This window comes from Saccostrea cucullata, unplaced genomic scaffold (assembly GCF_032062105.1).
Source record: "Saccostrea cucullata isolate Sc308-1 unplaced genomic scaffold, CSIRO_AGI_Scuc_v1 ctg197, whole genome shotgun sequence".
NCBI lineage: Eukaryota > Metazoa > Mollusca > Bivalvia > Ostreida > Ostreidae > Saccostrea > Saccostrea cuccullata.
The window spans coordinates 510,083-533,334 of NW_026938805.1; the positions used below are offsets into that span (position 1 = coordinate 510,083).

Below are 23,252 nucleotides of genomic sequence, written 5' to 3' on the forward strand. Positions count from 1 at the left end.
GCTAAGCAACTTAAATCTGTGATGCAACTATACATGTACTTCGTGTTGGGATTTATCCACTGAATATACAATATGTTAATGTAATACATTTCACATGAAAAGCAACTTACGATTTTTATATACAGTACTACATGTACTTATAAAATTAGTACCCTGCATTGGTGGAGATAAGTAGAATGTTTAGAATGTTAAATTTACTTCACACAATATAAGGGCCACAGATACAACCAACTGAAAACTCAAAATTATCAATAAATATTGAAGTCGTCAAGTGACCATACAAGATTTAAAATATACAAATACTTATCACAGCACAACATGGACTTTTCGGTGAATGTGGCATAAACAAATTTACTTTGTTAAACTAAAATACAGAGTTGGATTTCAAATTAACTTGATCAATTGAAAAATAACTCCTTTAGCCTATACAAAGATGAATCATCAGTTATTCATTTTCAAATCAAGGGAAATAATCATCTACACTAATCAACAGAATCGGGAAAACTTTTTTTTTTTTGAAGACCTTGATAACTTGCTGATCAGTTGTAATCTCACTTCATGGTTCTGACAGTGCAGAATCTACCCCTTAAGGAACTTGGAGACTATGTTGTCAATGAACCATTGCTCTGTAAATTGTAGATGGTCACCGGGAGAAGCCAGAAAGTGGAGCCGACCAGTGCTGTTCATTGTCTTCAATCCCAACCAGTCCTATATGATTTGACAGGTGAATTAATCAAGAGGGATGATTATTTAAGGAATGAAGCTAATTTCAACTTATGTTATCCGATATATCATAACTTGGGGCAGTTTACGCTTTATAAACCGCGAAGCGGTTTATAAGAAAGCGTAAACTGCCCCCAGTTTTGTTATATCGGATAATATAAGTTGAAATTAGCTTCATTCCTTATAATTTAATTTCAGTGTAGACAATGAGACAATATTTCCTCCGAAAAAAGGCTTCAAACTGAGCAATATTTTAAAAGTAACGTCAAGCGGAGTAATACGTTTTTGACGTAACTCGTGACGTAGGCAAGTTATGTTATACAAAATGTTATATGTTCCTCCGAATGATTCAGCCAATGAAATTGCTTGATACAAGTGAAATTAAATTATTTATAAATACAATTAGTACATATTTCTCATATTTATATGATAGTATTATTTGAAAACAAGAAGGCATCCAGAGGATTTTCCTATGAAAACTTGATTTCATTGCTTTCACTGTTAATTACCTCTTGATAAAGTGGTGACTCAAAAAGGGTGAAGAGTTCTTTTGCTTGTCCAGGTTTGTAGAAGCCAAACCACTGAAATGACAAGATAATCGATGTTAAAGCTACAGATTTTATACTGTAGATCACCAAGTTTACGCAACACCTTAGTAAAATAGGAGGTGCACAAAGGCAATATGTATTAAAGTTCTGTGAAAGTCTCATCAAATTTCATTCAGTGGGATGAGAGGAGTTGCGTATGAGATGGGTACCCCAAAGCATAACAGACAGATGGATGGACATCCTGATTACTATATACCCTCCAGCTTTTCAAGGGGAGGGTATAAAAAATTAAAAACTTTGATAACAGAATTTACAAATGGTCAGTTAGTTGATAATAAGCATACTACCAGCACAATGTTGGACTATCTGGTACACCTTATCATATATATTTATATGGTACTCCTTATAAATTTTCCTCCCAAACAATAGTGTTACAGGTTCCTACCCACCTCACTATCCCTGGGGTCCACCATCTCATCTTGTAAGAATTTGACCAGCACAAAATTCTTCAGTTTTAGCAAATTGTTTTTCTGGGTCTCATTTCTCTTCTGTAATTTATGAATGAAAACATAACAGTATGGCATTCTGTCTTTTCTTTAGTGAAGCTTTTGTATTTGAAAGTACCAGTACAGTAGTTTTAAAATCTGTTGAAATAAGATATTTTACATTTTCCTGATTCAGGTCCGCTAAGAACACACTCTTTGATTTATATTCCTCCTCCTGGAGAGGGTCATGCCAGTATTCTGCTTGGACAAGACTACAACATGCTAGGAGTTTATAGTTATCAAGAAAAAGTATTATGGTACATGTATAATATTTATGCAAACTTAAATGTGGATCTTGATATAGGTTTATTTTTATTACATGTGCTATTATGTACAATTCCATGGAGTAAATATATCTTTCTGTTTTCACAATTTTGAATAAGACTGTATTATGCAGGAACTTGGTATCATCTCCCATTATATACTTTCGAAAAGTTTTGAATAATTAAAAAATAAATAAAAAGTTATTTTATACAAGATAATTGCTGATTTAAGAATGGCTGATGAGGAGTAATAGATATATAGTCTAGAAGTTAATACATGTACAGCTCTTCATGGGAGGATAGTTTGAAAAAAAAGACATAAGGTATACATACTTATTCTGCACAAAACTGAAAGAACAAGCAAATTATATAATTAATTTTTTTTTATATGTGTATTTTCAAACCACTATTTCATTGATTTAGATAAAAAATAAATAAATATTTAAGGACCCTCTCTACACCAGTGCAAAATATTTTTTGGGATATTGAGAAAAATATATTGTATAAAGGTGTTAATATTGAGCTTATCTATTCAATTTTAATTACATCGCATTTGCCCCCAGGAAAATGATCAAACACAATGTAACCGGTTCTTGTAGAAATTAAGATTAACAAGTCGGTACGGGGTTGGATTCGTTTATTCCATGGAGATAGATGAATTAAAGATGATATAAATAAGTTGAAAATCAATGGAAATAAATGGAAATCAATGGAAATCAACCCTAAAATAACAATAACAACGTATAAACACATAGACAACATAAAGACAAGCACATTCACTTTACAACACAAAACGATTTCAATTTAAACACATAAAACATTCATTTAGGCCATTACTTTACATTTGTACTAAACACATTCAAAGGGCAATAACTCTTTGAAATTCAAATTTACTAAAGATTATATTTCTTTTACATTTATCAATTATCTATTTACAATACTTGAAGAATATGAATTTAAACATACCAGTGTATGGAACTGAGTGATCACTTGATGGGGATTTAGAATCAATTAATTACATGATGACAGACCTAATGAATTAACAAATAATAAAATCATAATAATTCAAACTCAGATCTCAATTCTAAAGATCTACATGAATTAGATTAAAATATAACTTGCTCATATAACTTTCAATATATCAATCTTTACTTTTATAACTTTAAAACTTTCACTCTATCACATTCATACTTGTTTAGCAAGTTTAAGTTTAAAATACTTAATTCATTCACTATCTTTTAATTGAAGTTTATGATCATTTATTCAGTTTAAGAAAAGGTTTACTTACAGTTTATGGGTGTTTAATTTACTCCAAAATTTAATATCAGGTTTTTAATATAGACACACAGATCTCTGACAACACCCTTCTCAGAATGTAGCTATGAAAAATTGAAACAAAGGTTTTCCCGCCTGAATGGACAACTCAGACCACACAATAACAACTGACCAATGGAAAGGATGAATATAGACTACACCCTTATTTATAAATAGACTCTTCTATAAAACTTACCTTAACCCATAGTCTTTGGGTTAAACCATTATTTGAATAGGGATGTTTATAATTTTAAACAAAATATTAGTAATGTGCAGCGCTATGTAAATGCATGAATGAATGAATGAATGAAATTCCTGAAATAAAATAAATATAGCATTAATTGAAATAAAATAAAACTAAGTACAACTACCACAAACTCCCCCCAGCTGAGAAATGACGTCCCTGTCATTTACTACAGCAAAGCATAAAATGTAGTTGTATAAATTAATCCTTATTAACAAAACTGATGATGCTCTTCAATAACAGTGTTCTCTCCTCTGGAACATCTGTCATAAAATACATCTGTCTGAGCATATCTAATTCTCTGTGTTTGGTGTCGCTACTGATCTGGTAAACTTTATAGTCATCAAGATGTTTTGGTGGTTTGCGCTGCCTTGCAGATCTTCTTACTGTCACTTGTTCTTCTTCTCCTGACACTAAGCCACCACCCTCCTCTGTCTGGGGTGCAGGGATTTCCCGGGTTTCCCTCACTGGCTCTGGTCTGGCTTCTTCTCCTCTATCATCTGTTCTCTCCTCAGCTCTCTCTTCACTAATACTGTGTTGAGTATTGTCTAGAGCATGACTTCTCTTTGGTGGTACCGGTACCTGCAAAAAGTATTCATCATCTGAATCACTAAGATCTGCATTCTCTTCTACCTCTGCAACAGTTTCTTTGTGGTTTTCTGTCTTCTCTTGTGTTTGTTGTGCTTTCTTTAGTCTCGGTTTAGGCTTTGGCTTTTCTGGAATAATCTGCTGTTGGTCTGGATCAATGCATCCTATCGGCAACAGAAGATTTCGATGTAATGTTCTTGTTCTTCCAAGGCCATCTTCTCTTTGTACTCTATATACTGGAACCTCAGGGTTTGGCTGTTTGATGATTATGTATGCCTCTTCCTCCCATCTATCTGCAATCTTATGTTTACCGTCGAAGGCTACAATTTTCACCAAGACTCGATCACCTGTCTGTAAATTAGCACCTCTTACCTTCTGATCATAATACTTACCTTGTTTTTCTCTTGCTTTTTCTGCTGCTCTTAATGCTAATTCATATGCTGACTTCATCCTTGTTCTTAGATCTTCTACATATTTTGTCATGGTTTTCTTCTCTGGGTTGTTGATTCCAAAGGTAATATCTATGGGTAGCCTCGGTTCTCTTCCAAACATCAGCAAGTACGGTGATTGCCCTGTGCTCTCATGTCTTGTGATGTTGTAGGCATGTACCAGTGATGGAATGTGAGCTTTCCAATTAGACTTCTGACTTGGGTTGAGTGTTCCGAGCATGTCCATAAGAGTTCTATTAAACCTCTCACACATTCCATTGCCCATGGGATGATAGGGGGTCGTTCTGGACTTCTTCATCCCTGTTATATTACAAAGTTCCTTTATGATGTTACCGTCAAAATTGGCTCCTTGGTCACTATGTATCCTAGTTGGAAAGCCGTATTTAGTCATGAAGTTGGTGTAAAGGGCCTCAGCTGTTGTTCTTGCTGTCTGGTTCTTTGTAGGGATGGCCTGGGCAAATCTCGTGAAATGGTCCGTTATTATCAGGATATGATGGTAACCTCCTTTTGATGGCTCTAAGGTCAAGAAGTCCATGCATACTAATTCGAGTGGGTAGGATGTCCTAATTGGCATTAGTGGTGCACGTTGATTGGTTGGTACTTTTCTTCTTAAACATCGTGGACAGCCTTTCACCCAGTTGTCAATGTCGTTGTTCATACCATTCCAATAGAAACGATCCTTTACCAAAGAAATCAATCGGTCTCGTCCTGGGTGTCCAAAGTCATTATGCAGCATTTTCAAAATGACTGGTACTGTGTCTTTAGGAATCACCAACTGTGTCTTCTCTTTGTCATCTATCTTTGTTTTCCTATATAAAATACCATCAATCAGGTGAAGGGAATGGAAGTTCCTAATCAAGGCTAGGGAATGGTGGGATGGTGGTAGATCTTCCATTCTCGGTTTCTTCCCTGACTTTACATGATGGATCCAATTTCTGAGAACTGCATCTTCTTTCTGTGCTTGTACCCAATCAACCTGTTTAAACTGACCTGGAATTTGTGTGTTTAGCTGGTTCACAATTTCTGAATCAAAAGACAATTTTTCTACATTTGGAATATCTAATTGAATAGAATTACAAACAGCCTTGAAACAATCATCTGAAATATAACAAGATTCAGTTGTCTGTCCTGTTAGTCTAGAGAGTCCGTCAGCATCAGAGTTTTTCTTACCTGGCCGATACTGAATTTCTAGGTCAAAATTGGCAAGAGCTGCCAACCACCTATGTCCTGTCGAATCTAATTTAGCCGTTGTGAGGACATAAGTGAGTGGGTTATTGTCCGTCAGTACCCTAGTCTTACTTCCTAGCAGATAATCTTTAAATTTGTCACACACTGCCCACTTCAGTGCTAGGTATTCTAATTTATGGGCAGGGTAATTCTTCTCTGCTTTTGTTAGTCCTCGGCTGGCGTAGCTGATAACTCTTTTCTGTCCGCTCTGATCTTGATAGAGGACCGCCCCCAGTCCTTGGTGGCTCGCATCTGTGTGTAGTTCGAATGGTATACTATAGTCCGCATAACCTAATACTGGGGGTGATATCAAAGCTTCCTTCAGATGTTGAAATGCATGTTGTTCCTCTGTGCCCCATCTCCACTTCTTTGCTGCACTCTTTTTAGCTGCTTTCTTGCCTTCTGTTGGAATCGGCATTAATTGGCACAATGGTTTGGCGATCTTGCTAAAATTCTTGATAAATTTGCGGTAATATCCCACGAATCCCAGGAACTTCCTAACCTCTTCTGGTGTTGTTGGGGTAGGCCAGTTGATGACTTTACTGGTTTTGTCTGGGTCCGTCTCGATGCCTTTGTTGGAAACTATATGTCCTACGTATTTAACTCTTTGTTGGAAAAATGTACACTTCTTTTGGGATAATTTAAGTCCAGCATCTCTCAGCTTATCAAACACTTGTTGAAGTCGTTGTAGATGTTCTTCGAAGGTCTTAGAAAAGATGATAATGTCGTCTAAAAATATAAAACAGATGCTAAGATGTAGCTCACCAAGGCAGTCTTCCATTAGGCGTTGGTATGTGGCCGGGCTGTTGGATAAGCCAAAGGGCATGCGGTTGTACTCGTAGAATCCTAATGGGCCTACGGTAAATGCAGTCCTTTCCTTCTGACTTTCCTCTATCTCGATCTGATGGTATCCTGATTTGGCATCTAAAACGGTAAAATACGAATTCCCTGATAAACTGTCTAAGATGTCTTCAATTCGGGGTAAGGCATACGCATCTTTTTTCGTCTTGTTGTTCAACTGGCGATAATCCACGCACATTCTTAATTCTCCATTCTTCTTCCTTACTAAGACAACATTGCTGGAGAAGGGTGATTTAGATCTTCTTATCACTCCTGCTTCTAACAGCTGTTGTAGATGGTCTCTTACTTCTTTGTACATTGATGGTGGTATCCTTCTGTGTCTCTGTTTGAATGGCGTTGGATCTGTTAACTCAATTCTGTGTTTGACTGTTGTTACATGTCCGATATCTGTGTCTCCCTTTGAGAACATATCCTTGTTTCTCAGTATCATCTCTTGAGCTGCTAAGTACTCCTCTTGGCTTAAGTTATCTCTGGATATATTAAATGAGTCCTGTCCTGTGATTGTCATAGAATTGGTTGCAGTAGATTCCTCAGGCATTTCCTCCATTGTGACTGGCTGAATCTCTGCAATAAGACCTCTGGGTGGAACCTTCACTGTTCTAGTTGTAACATTACTAACTGTTACTATCACTGGTTCCTGTACTTGGTAGTTGTAGTCTATAAGGTTCGGGATAATGTCTAAATCCTTCGGAATAGATGATTTGACTGTTGGTTGTATGAGAGCTATCGTCTGTTGATAAGGGATCATTCTGTCCACAAAACCTTGGATTTGTACTTCTCCATTCGGTGGAATGATGATAGGTTCTCTCTCTGCTGACTTGATCAATCCTAATCTATAATTGTTCTTTGCTAATTCCCGTTCACGCAATGATAAACATCGAAATGTCAAATACCACGGTGTATGTAGATTAGCCTTTTGTAAGAATCTATCTCCATAATTGTCCTTGGTATCTTCCATCATGACTCTCAATACATTGGTTCCTAAAAGTATGGGAACAGTCCTGTGGTAGTTTGTATCATCAACAACTAGGAATAAGCATCTGTGTTCTTTACTATCTCCTAGGCCTTTGGATGAAATCTCTAACTCCACAGATCCTTTATAAGGCAAACTACTACCATCAGCACACTGTAGTTGGAATGCTTCTCTAATATCATGTATTTCGATGTCTTTCAAATATTGTTGATAAAATGACTGACAAATAGTTGATACTGTAGATCCTGTATCCAATAAAGCATTTGTTGTCAATCCATTAATATTCACTTCAACTTCTGTTGGTTCTCCTATAATCCCTGTTGATTGACGCTGTATTTGATTTCGACCTAACGTCCGCGTCTCAATGCAGGCCGAGATGGGTTTAAACCTCTCTTGTGATCTAGAAGAACTCTACAACCATACTGCACGTGACCTACTTGTCCACATCTATAACAGACTACTTCAGCATCATCTCTACTTCCATATGAGGCATATCGTTGATTTTGTCTGTAATCTGTAAATTGTTGTTGACCTCTTCCTTGACCCCAAAAACCTCTTCCTTGACCTCGAAAGCCTCGTCCTTGACCCTGGAAACCTCTTCCTTGACCCTGAAATTTTCCATTCATAAAGGGTTTCTGTGGTCTTTCTGTTTGGTACTTTTGACGAACTTCATTGATATCTTCCTTCATCTGGGACATTTTAGTATCCATTTTCTGTATCATAGCTTTCAGTTCATCCATCTGTGGGTTACTGACTATAGTCTGGATTGTTGCTTTTTTCATGTCCTTTTTTCTCAGTTTGTCTTGTTCCACTTTCCTTATTGCTCGTCTCAATTCATCAAAATTTGTTGACTCCTTGAAGATATGACCAGTAATGTCCTTCAAGTTTTCAAATAAACCATTCCAGAACATGTTACGTAGCATCTGATCTGTGTTCGTTGGGATGATTTCTTCATTCTGGATGACTTTATTAAGGAGATCCTCTAGTCGACAGCTCCACTCTGACACATCCTCTGTATCTCTCTGAGTTGCACTGTAGAATTGAGAAAGCAAATTTTCATTGTCATCTACTGTACCGTAGACACTCTCAAATCGGTGCATAATCTCCTCTAATGATGCATCAGGCCCAAGTCTCATAAGAACTCTGGCTGCATTTCCACGCAATGATCTCCTCATGCTTTCCAAAAGTATGGCTGGTTTCACTTCACTTTTCCTTAAACACTCTACTTCATACCGCCATAAGTCATATGAGGTGTCACCTTTCTTATCTCCAGAGAAAATTGAGAGTTTTGGATGATAAGATGAAATAGTCGTCGCAATTTCTGGTGAACTGTTGCTTGCACCTGAAGTTATGTCCCCTTGAGATAACTTTGGTGTTGTCCAATGTGCAAAACTTGTCATCCAAGCTTTTAGTTCCTTGGCAGTCTTTGCCTTTGGTTTCACTCCTAATTCCTTGAAAGCTTTTGCTAATTCTTGAAGTTCTGTTTCCGACATTTCTTTCGTTGTTTCCTGATCCTCCTTCATAATGATGGTTAAGTTGCGAAATTATCTCTAATTTCTTAATTACTTTACTTGCACTAATATGTACTAAGTTAACTATCTATAATACACTAGTATTACACTACTATCTATTGCTAGCTAAACCTGTAAACTACTCTTAACCGTACCTAAGTTAATTGAACTACATCATAAATGTACATGTATCAGTGAATAGAAATCACTGATGTGTATTTCCATAGAGAAAATACAAGATTGTATTAATAACATGTTCAATTAATTTTTCTTGGCCTTTAAAAAATGTGAAGAATACTTGAATTGATTACAAATTGAGAAATATTCAATAAAATTCTATTTCTTAGAATTTAGATCAAAGAGCAGATCTCTCTAACTACAAAAAATACCATAGAATCAGAACTCTTTAGTGTGCAGTGTAGAGAGGGCTCTTAATGAGAAATTTACCTGTTGTATGCCCCTAAGTTCAGCAGCTTTCTGACAATATCACACAGTGTACTATTATCACCTGGACAACGGGGAAAACCATACACACCTAAACACATTCAAACAATTTTATAAATATCTAAATTTTACATTTTTGAATTATTAGGTCAGTATATCAATTTTCAAAATAAATCACTTTAATATAATCCTTTCATATTTTTGTGGATAATTAGAATGCATCAATTTTGTTTAATATTCAAAAACACTGACACTTTCAACAATTTTGGAAAAGAGCTGTAATTTTAGAAAGTGTCCAAGAATGATTTCATATTACAAATTTTGATTTTTTTTAAATAGTTAAGATGTGATATCATCCAGCAGTGTAAGGGAGACAACTCTTAATTATTCTGATTTTCCATTGAAGTTGTTACCCTGATGTTGGCCCCCTACAGAGATGAGGTTCAGCATGGGGGGATTTGGACACTTCTGAGCTATGGCTCTTCTGCAATATGTAACAGAATCATTAATAAGCAGGTCAAAATAATAAAATACATTTTATTTTATTCTCTTTTAAGGTCAGCTAGGTGAGAAGTTCCCATAAAATATATTTTCCCCAAAATCTTGTGATTGAAATGTAAGTAAATATGCTACTTTATGAAGTTTTCTCAGAAACACTTGGGGTATACTAAAAGATATTTGTGCAAGTTTCCGGAGGATGTTATTTCCTGCATGTTCATGTATATCATGTAAACAGTAAAGAAATAAGCTATTCATCATAAAAAGATAATAACAAAGTTATTATTTCCTGATAATATGGATAGTGCTGTTGCTGTCATTGTTCAGGCATTGTGTCTACATCCTACATCTACCAAGACCTAACAATATGTAATTTCTGGTTTGAGATAGTTTATATGCTTCAAAAATCGCAGAGGAACAAAATGATATACAGTGTATTGTATATATCCTGTTGCTTGGCAAACAATATTGCAAAGTTAATTTTCCTAAGTAGGTCAAACTTCAAGATAATTAAGAAAACTTCAAGATCATGATACATGTATAACAAAAATCAAAGTTTAGGTACTGTATATGTGAAATATAAAACCAATATCTTCTCTCCTTCAAAAGTAATTACCAGTTATTTTTTTTTTAAAAGGTCAAACTTCAAGGTCAAGAGATCAAAAAAACATTGTTTATTCTGAAAGGTCTTGTCACTGGTATTGCACATGTGAAATATGAAAGCCCCATCTCTTTTCATTCAAATGTTTTGAAATAAGTTTATATGACTGAAAGATGGACAGATGGTTAGCCAGAGAGATGGATCAAGTTCAACATCTTCACACTTTTATGAAGGCAGGGACAGTAATTGCTTTCCAAATAAAAAAAATGAAACTTTTGTGAAGATTTTGAAATTAATATTTAAAATTCTTGTTGCTATAAATCTTATACAAAAAAAAAGAGTCATACATAACACAAAGTGTCTGTGATTAATGAAAATTTCTAGACCCTTGACAGTAAAATTCCTCAAATGGTACAAAATATTGATTTTCTGAGTATTAATGACTACTATGGTAATCTCTAGTCTCAATAGAAATGATCCTATCTCCTATAATTACACATCAATAAGAGTGTATGCCATGTCCTTTGGCACTGTTTTCTACCTATTAAATATAGAATTCCATGTTTGTCCAGCACAATTTGGATTAATAGTAACATTAATTGTAATCAATAGAAAAAAAATAACCGTGGATGTTATATAAAATAAAAAGGCTTTTAGACCATTTAGTATGAAATATATGTCTAACCTCTCTTATTTTTGTTCAATGAATTAATACATGCATGCATAAAAATATATATGTATCTGCATAAAAAAAATCCAAGCATCATAAGCTACATGCATAACTTCTGTTTCTATTTAATTTCTAGTAGATTCTATAAATACTTCAATGGCAAAGATATTTATATCAGTACATGTATATAGTCTGATAAAGAGTTGATGTATTTAAAAATAGTGAAGTACATGTTGATGTACACACAATGCAATATTAAGATGATGCATGTAGTTACACATGTTACATGATACCTTACTTCTTTTATAAAATCATCAATTTCAAATGTATAATTTTCATGAAAGGCCAAAGTTTTCACTTAAGCTGAATACACCCCCCCACCCATCAATAAATGATTTAAAACTGAATATTTAACACATATCCCAAGAACTTTGCACATTCCATTTCAAAAGATTACTGTTTAACTGTTTAACCAAAGTGTTGAGGACTAGTGAGCAGTTGGATGCTCTATTTATTCCCTGTGGACCCGTACCCTCCTTATGAGGCGATCACAAAACCCTGTCAAATTCTGTCTATTTGGTCAAGGGTTTATGTGGATCAGAAACTCTTGACTTTGGAAGATGGTGGGCAAGCAATGTTTGGATGCTGTTTATAGAGATAAAGGAAAATAAAGACAAGCAGGCCATGTGTGGTTTTGTAGATAATTCATACAGTACGGAATGGTAGTCAATAATTTTTTAGTTTTTCAAATTTCTTTGAAAGTGTAAATGATTGGAATATAAGGAGGGGATTACACCTTGTAACTTGGAGATAAATACCTTGAATTATTATACATTGGGGACAATTCATGACAGAAACAGGGCCTATGTACACACTTGACATATGAAGTATGCCTTTGTACATGGAGTGGTATTTGTGTTTATTAGAAGAAATATGGTACACAATACTCACAAGAACTGGCCACCCTGGGAGAATCCAATGGCATTGTAGCCAGACTGAAGTTTAGAGTCCTTGGAAAGTTGTCCACACACAAGGTCAATCTGCTGATTTACATTCATTAAAAATCCATTCTCTGTATCCTAGAAAAACAAGATGTGTTTGTGAAACACTGATGCCCCCATATGGCGACAAATTAGCAAAGATTTAACTTTTAAATGCAAACGCACTGGAAATACAGCTTTGAAATATGAAATCAGACCAGGGTAAAAAATTTTCATCAGTTTGGAAATCTTGGTATCCAATGAAGGGTCTTTTCACAAGGATTACATATATATAGTATGACATCACTAGCCCTGAGTGTTGAAAAGTTATTGCCAAGGTTAAAGTTTCTTCATAAGTACGAAAATCTCCCAGGTCAAGGTCAAAAGTTCGAGGTAATTGGTATCAAATGAAAGGTCTTGCCACAAGGAATACGTATGTAAAAAAAATTGGAAGCCCAAGTCCTAAATGTTTAGAAGTTATGGCCAAGGTTAAAAAAAATAATAAATAGGTCAAACTCCAAAGTCAAGGTCAAAGGGTCAAAGGTCTTGCTATCAAATGAAAGGTCTTGTAACAAGCATTAAATATGTAAAGTATGAAAGCACTAGCCCTAACCTTTTAAAAGTTCTAGTCAAGATTTGCTTTTTTAAAGTAGGTCAACCTCCAAGGTCAAGGTCAATGGGTCAAAGTTCTGGACATCCAATAAAGGGTCTTTTCACAAGGATTACATATGTGAAGTATTAAGGCCCTATCCCTTACTGTTCAAAAGTTATGGCCAAGGTTAAAGTTTTTTCATAAGTAATAAGTCATAAGATTTCATAGGAAATCTCCAAGGTCAAGGTTGTTGATATCCAATGAAAGGTCTTTCCACAAAGAATACTTATGCGAAGTATAAATGTCCTGGTATCTACTGTTCAAAAGACATGGCCAAAGTAAAAGTTTGGAATTTTTGTGTAAAAGTGGGTCAAACTCCAAGGTCAAGGTCAAAAGGTCAAATTTGGTGGTACCCAAAGAAAGTTCTTCTCACAAGGAATTTATTTTTTGAGGACAAACAGACAAACAGAGAGACAGATAGACAGCTAAACAGACAGACAGACAGACGGACGGACACGACAAAAACTATATACCCTCAAATCTTCATTTACGGGGACATAAAAATTATTTAATTATTATCCCAACTGAATTTTTATATCAAAAATATATTTTTTTATTTCTTTATTTTCAATTCAATCAGGAGATAACAAAATTGATTTTACTTTATTTTTAAAAGATTCTAACCTCAACAATGTTATTTCCAATCTCCAGAGACTTTACATAAACTCCCTTGACCTGTTTTTCAATAAGGCCCTTAATGGACCCCATGCTAAGAGGGTTACAGCAGCTGTCACCTGTCAATATAAATACAAATCCATAACAATAATTCATCAATATACTAACAAAGTTATTCAAATTACATTCTCTCTTTTTTTGTGCCCCCCCCCTTTTTTACACCTAACTGTGTCAATCAACTTGATTTTACTGTTAATTAAACAATTTTAAAACACCTACATGTATATTCATTTCTTATAATATCCATCATATATTTAATAATTTCTCACCCCACATGTTACATATTACAGTGTTCTCTTAATGCTTTACATACAGTATTTTTTCTTTGTTAATGTTTGTTAGATGGTAAAGGACAATGTAACATTACACTTAGTAATACATGTATGGGTATAGTTAGAATGATCTAACTGTGTCTCGGTACAAGGCCTCACCACAGTTAGAATACGTCCCATATACTTGCAATGTAGCAAATTGGAGCGGATCCGCTCTGAAACGATTTTGAAGAATATACAGTGTAAAAGGATTTGCACTGGAAATAACTACCAAATTAATCAAAATAAACCTTTTTGAGATCGCTATATGCCTTTTATCCCAGAAAATAATTCATCTAAAGACGAAAATCCAATTAATTTTCTCAACGTTTTTCTATCGCTTCAAATTTACCTGCCATGTTTACATTCGGAACTCTCTAGATTGTTCTTAGTAAATGCACTGAGTTATAGTGAGTACGAGTTATCGCCCACCTTTCTTTTGCTACATTACAAATACATGGAACGAATTCTATCGTTAAACCGGGTCCGTAGGACAATATCATTTTAACGATAGAACGTTCCATCTCATATGGGCATTACAGGGTCCGACACTCGTCAAAATTTGGTCTCGCCATTTGGGCAACCTTGGTATGATCACAGGTTGCCTGAATGAATTTCAGGTCGTCCAAATAAAATATCAAATGAAACAAAACTTAATGTGCAATTGTTTAAAATTTGTTAAGATAATTAACAGAAGCTGTAATTTTACAGTATGAAAAAATGTAATTCAGACATTATTTGGAATGTCAAGATGTTTTCTAGTATTTTATCAAACAAAAATATAAGCTGAATCTGACATGCAGATCGAGTGCTAAAGTTTGTAGTTTAAAACATTCATTTTAACTTACCATGAAGGCCTATATAAATTTATGGGGTCAAATAATCCTGGACTGAATTAACTAGGTGTTATATTACAGTGGACACCCAACATGGCTGTCTAGCAGTGCTCAGAAAATGATCATCAGATGATCAGAAAGTTGTAGGGGAAATGCAAGATGTTACAATGATGATTATTACTCTTTATATTTAAGGTGATTGTTGTCACTAAGTTGACATATTTTATATCTCAAATAAAACTTTATTCAAGACTTTTGGTAAAAATTGCATCAGCTGATTGATCGAACGCAGATTTTGCACGAAGAAAAATTTAAGCGGCTGCAATTAGAACATGTTGAATGGGTTGGTTTTGTTACAGAAAAATATGTATTCATGGCCTTACGAAGTTTATTTTAAAATATTAAACATCATTATTAAACATTCCCAACTTGTCCCAGGTCGTCATTTGGGCGAGCCAGACTGAAAATCAAGTCGTCCGAAATCATTTCTGGATGGAAATGACGAGGTGACGAGCGCGAATGTCGAACCCTGGCATTATTCATTAAAGGTTGCTGAACTGATTTGCTAGAAATTATAATAATAGATAATATAACATATATATTATATGCAACATTTAAAATACAGTCATTCTAGTTTTTCTTTTCCATTGCACTTGCAATTTTTTTTTCTCTGAGGATGTACTGTAGTTCAACACAACATTTTTTTTTTGAGAAAACAAAAATATAGAGGTTTTCATTGACAATCAATGATTCATCACATCCAGTGAAAGGGGTGAACATTTTGCTGTTTTTCAGGGTTTGCTGAGATTTCTTTCTTTTTTTAATGATAAATTTGTGGGGAGGGAAGGGACATAGTCCAGTACATGTAGCCTATTACGTATACAGGTCCAGGAAAATCACTATATTTAGCTATATAGCTAAATCTACCTATATAGCTTTATTTACCTATATAATATAGCTTTATTTAGCTATTTCGGAGTAAATTTCTGTTTTATGAAAAGCAGGCAAAAAGTCGCATAATGAGGCAAGATTAGTTTTCAACTTTGAAATGGACTGAAAACAGTTCACCAAAATCCCACTTAAAAAAACGTTTCTCCTTTAGTGCAATTGCAATCAAAGATCTAAAAGTTTTGGGGCTATGTATAACAGTTAATCTGTGAGTAAGCAGCTACTTGAACAAAGAAAAGCAGTTTTGTTTAACAAGATAATTGATTAGTATAATAACTGAGCACAATGCAAGGCAATCACACTTAGTCATGCCTCACCGTACTTCCAGCTATCCAAACAATAGAGATGCATTTTTGGTTAAAAAGTGTTTAAAAGAGGCAAAGTTTTTACTATCTTTGCTCTAGGTTGTTTTTATCAAACCTTTAAAAAATAATATCAGCCATAATTTACATGCGACTTTTTGTCTGCTTTTCATAAAACAGAAACTTATTCCAAAATAGCTAAATTAAGCTATATTTTATAGGTAAATAAAGCTATATAGGTAAATAAAGCTATATAGCTAAATATAGTGATTTTCCTGGACCTGGTCAGGTCCAGTCTAAAGACTATTTCTACCTACGTAGCTATTAATACCTACCTAGGTATTTAAAGCTACCCAAAGTAGCTATTTTTACCTACTTTCTGCTTTACTTGCATTTTGTGGCCAAATGCAGGAACGGCGCAACATGGTGAGCACAAAATTTCTTGATACAGTCACACTGATGATGGATATGAAAAAAATTTTGCTGAAAAAAGATTACTTTATATATTATCAATTTTGCATAGAAACTAATGTAAAATTCCCGATTCGGGAAGTAATCATTTTTTGGCCAAAATTTTGTCGTATTCATCTTTAGTGTGACTGTATCAAGAGATATGGTATTCACCATGTTGCGCCGTTTGCTCTTTGTGCCGCAAAATGCAGAAATTATAAAAAGTAGGTAAAAATAGCTACTTTGGGTAGCTTTAAATACCTAGGTAGCTATTAATAGCTACGTAGGTAGAAATAGTCTTTGGACTGGACCTGCTGGTATATGCTACTTTCTGCGAAGTTCATATTGCATCGAAAATAAATACATGCACAGTTCTCTTCATTTCATCTAATTTCATGTGCAGTACAACGACTTTAAAACCATTACCCATCCCATGCCAAAGAACTACAGGAGTTGGTCCTGCCAGTGCCAAGGCAAGAGAAAACGCTAGGCACAACACACTTCTCATGTCCACCATTTTGATAGTCACATGATATAGGAAGCTAAACATACATCACGTGACTCACTAACTTTTTTAGCGGGAAAACGTCAAGAATTTTTTTTTGCCGTTTTATGAACAGTGAAGCAATTTTTAAAAATTCTTCTTTTTAGGACGTCCTATTGTTCAACTTTCGTTGAAAAATGAGTGGCCAATGAAACCGACGAACAGATATCTTGGCTATCATCTTAGAGATGGACTTTGCAGGAAGGAAAAATATAAGGCTTTGACAATGATTACTGAAATGATTTAAAAATAAACCTCTCTGATCACATGCATCTCTTTGAGATAAGCTATGTTTAGCAATATGTTACTATGTATGGATTATCTCTGAGAATTATCTATTCTCTTTGATCAAAAACTGTGATGCATACAGAGAACTCGACTAAAGTCAGTGATAGGCAATCTCAATCTTGTTTCCAATGTTAAATACTTGAAAAAGCTATCCATAGCAGTGTATTGGGTAAAATACCACGTCAGTTATCGAGTAAAGAAAGCGGTTCTTCGAATAACGATGCAGCCTTGAAAAACCCTTGTTTTAACAGTTAGGCCTATGCAGTCAGAGAACAAAAAAAATCAATGTCACATCAGTGATAAAGATAGAACGCAGTAATATAAGCAATCTGTTGATAATAAACCAGACGAGGGAAAGCGAGTGCATTGTGTTACCCTGAAAGTGTTTAAGATATTTAACGCAAATTCTATTGATTCTTCGTCTTAATCAGGGACGTATTTTACTAACTTATAATACGCCATTGATCAGATTACTTATTTCCGAAACGTTTATTGTACAAGTTAACTAATTTTAAATATTTCGGCGAGGATGACGTCGATTTCTTGACACCAAGAAATATCGTAAAAGTGATTTATTTTCTCTTTGCTTTTTACTTTATTACAGTGGGAATATGTCGAGAAAACTCTTAGAGACGTTGAGTTTTGTGTATAAACCTCGAGTGAGTAGTTATTTAGTAATAAGGTCAGCGCGGACGTGGATTGCCAATAAACAGTCCCACGTGTACATGAGCAACAGACCTGTTCTGGGAAAGATCAGTGATGAAGCAACTGCCAAGGACTTTACTTATACTCTTTTACCAACCGAACGTCAACTTTTATACGAGGAACTCAAGAAAACGATAGAACAGACGGAGAATACTCAAGGTCAGTTAATTAAGGGGCGTGGTTTCTGATGTAAACAAATCCACGTGTTTTCGTAGAATAGGCCTATATTTCGCACCATAATGTAAATGTTTTCTCGTTATAGGTCCGATTCCTCCAACAACTGGTCAGCTTTTAACAGGTAAAATGGTTAAAATTGTACTTTATCATTTATTTTAATATGCCGTGACTCTTTCTTTGATTATTGTTTAACTCATTTTTGACACTGGGGTCAGAGTTTTATCAACCAATTTTTGAATAACCAGATTCTACTCTCTCTGAATTTTCCACAGGATATTTTAATTTTTTCAATACATTTCAGCTATAGTGCTATGTAATTTTTTTTACAACTCAGGTGCAGAATTTAAAAGTTGATTTTACATGTTTTTCAGCATTCCAGTGTGGGTTTTGGCCATTTATAGGCTTTGGTTTCTTTGACAACTGCATCATGATTTTAGCTGTAAGTGATCTGTATATGTATCTTTTCTTGCAATGAACAGCAAGTGATTTATAGACTTTATCAAATTACCTTGTACAATAAAATGTAATACAGAGACATACTTTGAACATAAATGGTTATACATGTACTAGTATTTAGCACTTACCATAAGACTCTATATTAAGTAGAATGATTTACAGTATTGAAGTAAAACACTTCAATGTTTTTACAGGGGGATCTCATAGAGTATGAATTTGGCCAGTTGTTGCATATATCTACCATGGCAGGTAAAGAAAACTGATAAATCATTTATGTACGTTTTATTCTATAGAACTGTCTAAATACATGTAAAATGATTCATATTCCTCATGGACAGGCAGATTAATGCCTTTGGATAATAAATGTTCTATATTTTTTTTTGTCAACGAAAACATCTTTTATATGACATTAACTATGATCCGGGAAGTTAAACATTGTCTTGTAGTAGAAAAGTTTAGGAATAAATAAAGGAAATAAATAGCTTGACAGGGAATTTAATTCAGGGAACCCTGTATTACTAGTCAGATGCTCTAACCACTGAGCTTCCTATCCATGGTCCTATCTCATCTTTCTGTGCAGAGGATAACAAATAAAAACAAATAAGATGTAGAACATGTATTAAATGACCAACTCTGATACACGATATTTAAGTACCTGGTAACCTAATATTTAGTAGGCTTCATCCTGAGTTTGTATGTTTCAGCTGCTGCTCTTGGAAATCTAGTCTCTGATGTTTGTGGAATGTGGTATGTTGTTTTCTTCTTATAAAAGTCTCACCTCTGTATGTATGACAAGGGTTTACAGCAAACATAGATCAATATCTACCTTAAAAGAATTCTCACCATTATTGTAAACCACTAAATTTTGTTTCCATGACTCCTACTGTAAAGCAACTTTTATTCGCGTGCGAGAAATTTCCGCGAGTTTTGTACCAGATTTATCATCGCGAATATTTCTCGCCGCGAACCGATTCGTACAGTCTATGTGTCTATTAACAACAAATAAATAACAGGCTTGATCAATCGCGAATTTTAATCGTCATGAACTAGTTTATCCTCGCAAAATCGCGAAATAAAGTCGTCGCGAATAAAAATTGGTTTACAGTATATAGGAATACAATGTTTTGAGAAGAAGACAGAATCACTTAGCTTTCAACAGCAGCATGTTACAATCAATTTTCTTTTCTATGATGGAAAAAAATCTACATTTTTTTTTAAATAGATGTTTGTTTTTTATTTTAGACTGTGTCAACTAGTACATTGAATCTAATGCAGTAGGCCCATATATCATTTAAATAGATAGCCTTACTTAAATTTAAGATAGTTATGAATTAATTCACTGATTGATTTATATACTAGACACATTTATGTATATGTATATTGTTTAGGTTGGCAGTAAGAGTGGAGAGTGTCTGTAGAAGATTTGGTATCCACATGCCAGTTCTCACCAGCTCTCAGCTGGAAATGAGGAAGACAAAGATTGTCATGGCTTCAGTAAGTAGAGAAATATAGTGTATATCATATGTAGTTCATTTCATTATCTTGTATTTATATTAAAATGATTTCTGTTTAATGCAAAACTTGTGTATTTGATTTAGTTAAAAGATTTACAGTCAACTCGTACACAAACTGAGTCGTACACAAACCGACTCGTACACAAAAAGTCAGCTCGTACACAAATCTGAAGTCAACTCGTACACAAACTAATATCATTCGTACATAGGTTTTCCTATGTGATTTAAGGTATAATTTTTCTCAGTGTACAAAAATTGAGGAGTCAACTCGTACACAAAGATTTTCTTGTACATTTCAATCTAAGTTATGCCTCTGAATTTACCTATACCATATGTGCAGATGGATTTTTTCCCCACAAGATTCTGAATTTCCCATAATTAGATCTGAGGTGTCAACTTGAACATATTTTTGTTTTATGAATATTTACCGAAATTTGATACATAAATGAGCTAAGTCCATTTTTTATTATTCTGTGGATTTTATTTTATATCTTAAACAACATAATCAATATGATTAAAATGAATTTCTAATTTTTAAACATCACTACATCTAATTGTAATTCGAAAATTTTACATTTTAAAAATAGTCTTCTTTCATGCAATTTTAAGTAATATATAGATATAAATATAATAAATTTAGAAAGTTAGAAATTTTATGGCACCATAACGAATCTATTTATATCGTGTAGATAGTAAATGCAATGGAAACACATTATAGCGTTTCTCTATATTATACCCGAGTACAGTGATGGCGGAATAGAGAACACACTATGATAAAATGATCCGCTATTTATTAGTGCCCACAGTTATAATATATAGAATACAATAATGACGGAGCTAACAGAGACATGTCTGTTCTCTGCAGCTTGTAACACAAAAAAGCGAGGATAGGTATACGTTACAACAGGTGCTGTGACGTATACCATGTGATCGGAGGTAGGAGGGCAATTTGTGCCCAATACCTCCAGGACCACCACAACATCGTAAGATTTTAATGGTATATCGTATCATTACATTACAATTTCCATAAAAACTGACAAAACTTGTCAAATTTATTTTAAAGGTTTTCAAAAATTTTAGTTTTACTGCAGGATAATCACATCTCTTGATCGCACCATGGTGAAGTTCAAAGAAGGGAGAAATTTGGACCAAATTAGGAGCATATTGTAATTAGTGTTTGTCGCAGATCCAAGAAACCGCCGCACTTGTGTTGGTTTAACAATGATTGTTTGAATTCCTTAGATGTAAAAAGAAAAGTTATTACCATTATTTAAGTATTTATGAAACAATTTAAAAAAAAATTAACACTTCTCTTCATCCTCATTTTATTTTTTTACATTCTACATTATTCATAGAAAAAAAGTTCCTAACATTGTAAATAAAACGTTGTGTACGAGTTGACTTCTGATTTGTATACGAGTTGACTTCTGATTTGTATACGAGTTGACTTCTGATTTGTATACGAGTTGACTTCTGATTTGTATACGAGTTGACTTCTGATTTGTATACGAGTTGACTTCTGATTTGTATACGAGTTGACTTCTGATTTGTATACGAGTTGACTTTTTGTGTACGACTCAGTTCGTGTACGACTCGGTCTGTGTACGAGTTGACTGGACACCAGTTAAAACTAACAAAGAAATAAAGAGTTATTTTCCCTTTTCCAGACGTATTGCCTTTCATTGACATTTTACATAATTAATGACATTTTCTCCAGTTCAGAATCTAGATAAGGCAACAAATATCACAGTGACTTTTCTCATGATGTATAAATTATGCAATGAAATTTCAATTAAAGCTGAACAGGGTACAGAGACCTGGGTATTAAGCATAATGCCTATTGTCTAATACTACCTGAATGAAAGGTGTAAATCTTTAATGTATTGGTTTTTTGAATAAAAATCTTGGTTTTTCCACTTCTCATTCAGTTGAAATTTAATATTACTTAGCTAAATGATATATGGTATGAGCAAAAATTAATAATGCTTTACTAATCAATGCAGCTTATGTCTGGTGTCTGTAGATGCAATAGTATTTAAAAAGTACAAGTAAGATCATTCATTTACCTGAGTATTACATTTTTTTTCTTCCATATTGCTATAGGTTCTTGTTTATTTACAGGGGAGAGTAATAGGAATATCTCTAGGGTGTTTAATAGGAATGGCTCCACTTCTCTTCACTTCTTGATCCACCACCTGCCGACTTTCCAAATACAAGGTGTTCAGATAACCAAAATTTGTTCATAGATTGTAGAAACATATGGTACATGTAGCTAGAATTGTATGTTAAGTTTAGAGTATTATTCAAGTCTAATAGACAATATGACATATTAAAATGAAAGAAATGTTCTCAGATAAGATTAACATCAGAAAATCTAAATCATTGCTAGACAGTATCCATAATAGGGTTGTCTCTAAGACCTGGGGGGGTGGATTTCTCTGCCTTTAATGACATCTGATATTCCCCCCTAACTACCTGTCAGGGAAGGAACCCTAATCCCCTGTCTACCTTATTAATGCCCCTTGCTATTTCAATTCATAGAGACAACTCTGAGACACAGAAAGATAGATATAATTCAATAACATTCTTGAATTTTCTTACTTATTTTTATGCAAATTATTTTCTGTATATACTCACCTATAAGTCAGTCTGCCTTTAAGTCAGTTGTATTTTTAAAGGATATTTTGGAGGAATTTGCCATTCGCTTGCTTATAAATCTGTACAACCTTTTGCCAGAATTGGTTGACAATATCAAATCGGGCAAAGTTTTAACCTCGTGGTTTCAAATAATATTTTAAGAAATTTATGCCAATATTTAATTTTAAATCATGAAAAAAGTAATGCACACTGAAGATAAAAAATAAGAGTATTAAAATATGCAAATACTTGTACTTTGCATTTTATCATAGAATACATAAATGTTAATATATATCCAGTCTTTTTATTAGAATAATT

The 23,252-nt window shown here is 34.1% G+C and overlaps 2 protein-coding genes across 2 annotated transcripts; one reads left to right on the top strand and one right to left on the bottom strand.

Moving 5' to 3' along the window:
- Nucleotides 1-177: 177 nt before the first annotated feature.
- On the bottom strand, nucleotides 178-17,145 carry LOC134251363 (palmitoyl-protein thioesterase 1-like). The gene is made up of 10 exons (XM_062733753.1): nucleotides 17,040-17,145; nucleotides 13,716-13,825; nucleotides 12,411-12,538; nucleotides 10,104-10,174; nucleotides 9,694-9,781; nucleotides 2,413-2,427; nucleotides 1,938-2,028; nucleotides 1,721-1,819; nucleotides 1,233-1,304; nucleotides 178-708 (listed from the first exon to the last, which is right to left on the bottom strand). The coding sequence occupies exons 1-10, from the start codon at nucleotides 17,128-17,130 to the stop codon at nucleotides 580-582; spliced, it is 894 nt and encodes a 297-aa protein (XP_062589737.1). The 5' UTR covers nucleotides 17,131-17,145; the 3' UTR covers nucleotides 178-579.
- Nucleotides 17,146-17,791: 646 nt separating this feature from the next.
- On the top strand, nucleotides 17,792-23,049 carry LOC134251322 (transmembrane protein 65-like). Its single transcript, XM_062733717.1, has 7 exons — nucleotides 17,792-18,309; nucleotides 18,413-18,448; nucleotides 18,699-18,766; nucleotides 18,978-19,032; nucleotides 19,488-19,530; nucleotides 20,172-20,277; nucleotides 22,419-23,049. Exons 1-7 carry the CDS (start codon nucleotides 18,057-18,059, stop codon nucleotides 22,482-22,484), a joined length of 627 nt encoding a protein of 208 aa, XP_062589701.1. The 5' UTR covers nucleotides 17,792-18,056; the 3' UTR covers nucleotides 22,485-23,049.
- The last annotated feature ends 203 nt before the right edge of the window (nucleotides 23,050-23,252 follow it).

What these genes read in the sequence shown, in the direction of transcription:
- LOC134251363 (XM_062733753.1), bottom strand. Translation starts at nt 17,130, where the DNA reads ATGGTGGACATGAGAAGTGTGTTGTGCCTAGCGTTTTCTCTTGCCTTG. An exon ending in AGTTCTTTGGCATGGGATGG is followed by an intron (nt 13,826 to 17,039) that starts GTAATGGTTTTA and finishes TTATATTGACAG; the next exon opens with GTGACAGCTGCTGTAACCCT. An exon ending in TGTAGGGGGCCAACATCAGG is followed by an intron (nt 9,782 to 10,103) that starts GTAACAACTTCA and finishes GAATGTGTTTAG; the next exon opens with GTGTGTATGGTTTTCCCCGT.
- LOC134251322 (XM_062733717.1), top strand. Translation starts at nt 18,057, where the DNA reads ATGTCGAGAAAACTCTTAGAGACGTTGAGTTTTGTGTATAAACCTCGA. An exon ending in GCATATATCTACCATGGCAG is followed by an intron (nt 19,033 to 19,487) that starts GTAAAGAAAACT and finishes TGTATGTTTCAG; the next exon opens with CTGCTGCTCTTGGAAATCTA. An exon ending in CAAAGATTGTCATGGCTTCA is followed by an intron (nt 20,278 to 22,418) that starts GTAAGTAGAGAA and finishes GTTTATTTACAG; the next exon opens with GGGAGAGTAATAGGAATATC.